At 41.3% G+C, this 6,080-nt stretch overlaps 1 protein-coding gene across 1 annotated transcript; it reads left to right on the forward strand.

Annotated features, from left to right (window-relative positions):
* Positions 1 to 4,509: 4,509 nt before the first annotated feature.
* Positions 4,510 to 5,872, forward strand: LOC115691045 (uncharacterized). Its single transcript, XM_056320263.1, has 2 exons — positions 4,510 to 4,667; positions 5,362 to 5,872. The coding sequence occupies exons 1-2, from the start codon at positions 4,568 to 4,570 to the stop codon at positions 5,598 to 5,600; spliced, it is 339 nt and encodes a 112-aa protein (XP_056176238.1). The 5' UTR covers positions 4,510 to 4,567; the 3' UTR covers positions 5,601 to 5,872.
* Positions 5,873 to 6,080: the final 208 nt, after the last annotated feature.

The raw sequence follows: 6,080 nt of genomic DNA on the forward strand, positions 1-6,080 counted from the left end.
CGCCCAGATCCAATGAGGGTCGCGACGCCTTGGTGGCCCTCGCTGGCCCCAGGCGAGGCACTTGCCGGCCTCGCTTTGGCCCCATGCCCTCGCCTGGGGCCGGTGAGGGCGGCCAAGCCCTCGCCTGGCTAGATCTGGCGAGGGCGTCACGACCCTTGTCGGATCTGGGTGAGGGCTCACGCGCCCTCGCTTCGGCCAGTGAGGGTCGGCCGACCGGCCACCCTCGCCGGCCCTAATTTCAAAATCCAGAAAAAAAAAACAGAGAAAAGGAAAAATAAATAAATAAATAATAAATTATTAAAAATATTATTTAAAAATGTCCACGTCAACGCCACGTGGCCATCCGGCGTCCACGTCAGCGATTTTCGGCCAAAATTGACCGGATGGACTCAATTGAGAAGAAATGAAAAAGTTTATGGCTCAATTGGCAAAGTTGAAAGGCTTAGGATTGAATCGGTAAAAGTGCAATAAATTTATGATTTTTTAGATAATTTTCCCAAAGATTGATCCATCGTATTAACAAAAAATAGAGCATGTACTACCAGCGTAAAGAGAGGCTATAATGTGAATCTCTCGCTAACTTACAAATCAATGGTCGACAAAGACCGTTTGCGAAAAAAGTACTTTTCCCACCGGCAGTGTAATGCTATAATTATTGATCGATTAACAAGAGAGAATGTCTTAATAAAAGATGATAAATTACAAAAAAAATCCCCCATTTTCATCTTTGCGTTCTCTAATTTCAAATTTCGTACCTTGTGCATTTCGAAATTCTTAAATCTAAAATTCAATTCACTTAATTTCTAAGAGGGCACAACGCATACTTTTTTTTCCGAAATGTGCAAATTTGCAGTGTTAAATTTTAAAAGTAGAGGATTGGAAAAACATAAAACTAAGAGAGAAATTAGAGAATTTTTATATGTAATTTTGCTCAATTAATAATAATTCCTTACGAGAAATTGCCTTGAAAGAAGCCTTCAAAGGGTGATCTCTTTCCACAAGTATCCTTTATCGTAAAACATAATCTCCGCCAATTTGTTGGGTCAAAGCGTTTGGTGAGATTTCGTCAAAGGGGACCGGTCAACATTTCGCCATTTTCTCCTGTCTCTAGTCTTCACTTTCATCTATTCTTCTTTCTTCTTCTTCTTTTCTAATGTTCTTTTCCATTTTGTGGCGGCAAATTCGACGCGTGCCAAGTTCGCCCTTTTCGTATTTATTAAAATGAAGATACGAAATCTTACGTACCACGACGAAGACGAACTATCGTGCGAGAAATTCTGGGCGCACGCCGTGATTGGCAAGTTTCGATAAGGTACTTGAACAAGTCAATCATCTTCCGCACGAATGTCATTTACCTTATCGTTTAATGATGAAATTTTAGGGAGGTCTATATACTTGGTTGACGACATCCCATGCAACTTCTAGACCACGCGTAATGACTTCGTTTGCGGTCTGATTTTAGCTGGGAAAAAGGGGGACAAGGATGTGAATGCACTGCTTGAACTATGAATTGTAGCTCATGTACATTGGAAATATACATATATATATATATATATATATATATATATATAATTTCCAAGAAACTACAAGTGGACAGAAATAATCAAAGTAAATTTGCTTCGGTTTAGGTACGTACGAAACTTCGGTTGGGGTGGTAGGATGCCTTTGGAACTTAGTTTGATCAAGTCATGGTTGTCAAAAAAATCGAAATAACCTAACCCACATCATGGATCGTGAGGTTTTTTCTACATAATTCTTTATTTATTTTAATGTACAAAATATAATCGAAAATAAAGGGGTTGTTAATTTTTTTTTTTATCCAAGCAAATTCCCACGGCACGTGACATGATTAGCGGTGACGTCTTAGAGAAACATAATTAACAGAGATAAGAGCAGCAGTGGCGTTCTCAAAAAAGTATTTGAAGTAAATATAAGTGCCGGTTAAGAAAAATAAAAACCACGATATTTCAGAGAAATTATGTAGAAGGATTTTGTTAACGGGTGTCTGTCGCCTTTTGGCTGTTGCAGACGTGTCTTTTGCTACACGTCAACAACGCCGTTAGCCATGTCATCACACGCAACATCGGCTTGCATGGATGGAGAACTTAAAAGTGGGTTTTTTTTTGTCTCTAGGATAAAAAATTCGTAATTTTACAGGGTCGTTTAAAAGTGAGGGTATTATTGTCCCCTAGGTGAAAGATTGTGGGGGTTTTTTTTTTTTGGGTGATTTGGCCGCCAATTTTCGCACTACGCCGGCGATTAGATTCTCAATTGATTTGATTGAATTTCGACAAATGCAAAATTACAAATATTACTGGGAAAAAAGCGCAATAACCAAGTTGGTATGGATCGATTTTTCCGATTTGTTCGAATAAATGATAACTCAACTCCCGAGATTGGCACAGCTGGTTATGGTATCAAGGCACTTCCAGCTCGAGATTTGGAGCTCATATGCACAAATCTCGTTAACTACATGCAATATTGCAGGTCAGGGCTATTTGAATGGGTCAAAGGCTCGGACTTAAGTGGCTCATGGGGTTCGCATAGTGATCCCTCAATCTCCAGATAGCCGGGCCTCGATGTCAGTATCCCTACATTATCGATGCAAAAAAGAAAAAAGAAGAAGAAGAAGAAAAACTTGGGCTTGGTCGATCTGGGGCGATAAAAATAAGTACTTAAGATTTGGATTGGAAACACACACTCCCTATCCCCTCTCGTTCTCCAATTGATGACAAAAGCATCGATCTCCAACAAAAAGCTCAAACAAAAGAATTGGTTGGATTGTGACTGCATGATGGACACTGTCCAAAAAGTTGAACCCCCTCACAAGGTTGGAGCTATCGTCGTTGCCTATACGGACGGAAACATCGATAGCTAGCAATGAGTCAACCACGTAACATAATGGCGACACCGATGAAGGGGGTGGCATTCCCAAGGAGATTCCTTTTATCCGTTCGCGATTACAACACTCCATGTTTGATCTCCCCGTGTCGCGATGTGCATCCAGAATCCAGATATCTCGCCGCGACGATAATATATTATGGGGAAAATGATACAAACAGTCCCTGAACTTTGACCCAATGTACAATTAGATCCATGAACTTTTAATTTATTCAATGTAGTCCCTGAACTTTAACCTAATGTTCAATTTGGTCCCTGAACTTTTAATTTGTTTAATGTGATCCCTGAACTTTTAATATGTGTTCAATTTAGTCCCTGAACTATTTGAAAATATTCAATGTAGTCCTTCCATTAATTCAAGTGCATGGACTATATTGAACATTTTCATATAATTCAGAGACTAATTTGAACACATATTAAAAATTCAGGGAACACATTGAAAAAATTAAAAGTTCAGGGACCAAATTGAATATTAGGTTAAAGTTCAGGGACTACATTGAACAAATTAAAAGTTCAGGGATCAAATTGCACATCGAGTCAAAGTTCAGGGACTGTTTGTGTCATTATCGCTATATTACGTAATTCGTATGCGTATCGGACCCAAACACCAGGACCAGAAGGTCGCTGTCACCCTCGCCATTTCTGTCCAACTTCTGACAGACGGATCCGCTCAGCTCGAGCAGGAGGGGAGGAGGAGACAACAAGATGGTTGGAAACTTCTTGGGGGGTCAAGGCAAGTGGAGGGCATTTTTCCCCTTTTCGCATAGTGTCGTGTTTAATTTGTGTCTGTTTCCACACGCTATGAGGACGAAAGTTGCACGTACCCACCGGCGTCCCGTGGCCGAAAGAAACGCCCGAGGGGGATTTCTTTTTGGATTTTGGGGTGGTTTGCGGTCAAAACTCTATCTTCTTTGTGACCCTATGGAGTCACGTTCAACGATGCGGACATCTAAGAGAAAGAGAGAGAGAGAAAGTTCGTGACGGGACCGTTCCTGTCCAGCAAAAGATGGATGGGGCGGGGGGAAGTCTTTCCATGACCTGAGGGTGAGCCTTTGAAGCAATTCAGGGGAAAGAGAGGTGACAGTGAAAGCCTTACACACGCCATGTTTAGTCTTTGGAGACTGAAGAACTGTTACGATAAACGAAAGAAACTACCCAACTCTAGTTTCTGTCAAGAAGGAGAACTATCATGATAAACAAAGGAAACTACCCAGCTATGATTTCTGTCAAGAAGGGCTAGAAATCCGTGTTAATGTGATCATAATCATATCTGTAGTTCCCGTCGTCCTAAAACACGTTAACTTCGATCGAGTCGAGTCAAATTGGGTCGCGGCATGTAGTAGACGTTAGAAAACACTACCGACCTTATCGGGTCGGATCAATTCCGGTCGCCTAAGGATGCATGGCATCTGCGGTTTTGGTCTTGATGCTGCAAGAGCCCGTGACCTACTGCGCAATACTACTCTGTTTTAACGTACCTGTTTAGTGTTTATCATCAAGAACACATGCGTCGACCTCTGTCATGTTTTCATCAGTTTGAAGCTGTTCCGACCATGCGGGTCTTCCAAGGACTCCTGCCAATTCTTCGCCTAGCGCTTCAAGAAATTGGGCCAACAATTGGGCCGTCAAAAGGCCCACAGCCCACTAAGATCCATCCGCCTCCCTAATGAAAGTTACGGCGAGGTTCAGATCGAGCTTGTTTCTTTTTGCTCGCAGAGCTCCAATGGCAGAATCAGCAAAACCGGATCACAGTGACGCATCATCAGGTTCTTACTCTATCTGGGTCGTGTCGCATCTATTTTTAATCTTAAATTTGTTACTTATTCTTCGCCGATGCGTCGAGTATGAGCTGAAGTTTCTTGTTCTCTGTCGTTTGTTCGCGGAAGAGTTTGTGCCTTCGAATTCACAGCGATCGTTGCGTTTATGTTGAAATTCATGTCCTTGTGGTTCGCCTCGATGCAATCACAGGTCCTTGCTTCTATGTAGTCTTCAAATTTGCAATTTTTAGCTGAAAAAGAAAAGAAAAATCGCTTTTTTCCCGTGTTTTGTTCATTTCTTTGCAGTAGAAATACTCTTCTTGGAAATGAATTGAAAAAAAAAAGAAGTTGATGTACTCGTGTAAGAATTCATCCTTCCTTGTGGTTCGCCTCGATGCAATCACAGGTTCTTGCTTCTATGAAGTCTTCAAATTGGCAATTTTTAGCTGAAAAGGAGAAGAAAAATCGCTTTTTTCGCGTGTTCTGTTCATTTCTTTGCAGTAGAAATACTCTTCTTGGAAATGAATTCGAAAAAGAGTTGATGTACACGTGTAAGAATTCATCCTTCCTGTGGATTTTGAGAAATTTGATTCCAGATTAATTGCATTACCCTCCCCTACAAATGAGAGAAGCCCAAAGTAATTTATATCTGATACATTAGTTTTTCACAATTTCCATTGCTTTTGCCTCTTTGATATGAAAGGGAAAGATGTCAAGGCTCCAAACATATTTGAAAGAGCTAAAGAAGAGGTCGAGGCAGTGTTCCACGCCAACAGATCGCCGCACCACCACAAGGAAACTCATGGGATGAGCGACGACATTGACGAGAACACGCCGGTTGACGAAGTCAAGGGGCCGAGTGTTTTCGAGCGTGCGAAAGAAGAGATCGAGGCCCTCGTTGGGGTCATCCATCCCAAGAAAGATTCGGATGGTCACAAATGATGCGAATCAGCAAGAGTACTCTTGAAGCATCTGTCACGCGAAGATCGAGTACGGTCGAGGTATCTTCTACTCGTGGACATGTTGAAAGAAGGAGAGGAGCTGAACATTCATGCTGATCGGTGTTTCCTTTTAGTTGTGAAGAAGTTGCGAATCAACAATATAGATCGACTAGAAATTTTTGTTTGTATTTCGATCCTTTCATTTACATGGAATCCTCGGTACTTGGATATGCTGCATTTGAATAAATCATGGAAGGTGAATGACATTATCTATGGCTCCTTGCAAATAATTTCTTTATTCACAAGGTTCGGGCTTAAATCTGAGAATGCATCTATCTAACTCAATATTCCTCTTTTTCTTTACCACACTCCATATTCCTCTTTGTAACCCATACTTTTGGTTGGCTTGCTGGTTGCACAAGTTGGTCGTGCAGGCATCCGTGAAAAAATGACTACTTAAATACTTATTATTTTGCTTCAC

This window comes from Syzygium oleosum, unplaced genomic scaffold (assembly GCF_021117445.2).
Source record: "Syzygium oleosum isolate NSW1041296 unplaced genomic scaffold, Sole_v2.1 Sole_v2.20, whole genome shotgun sequence".
NCBI classification, from domain to species: Eukaryota; Viridiplantae; Streptophyta; class Magnoliopsida; order Myrtales; family Myrtaceae; genus Syzygium; species Syzygium oleosum.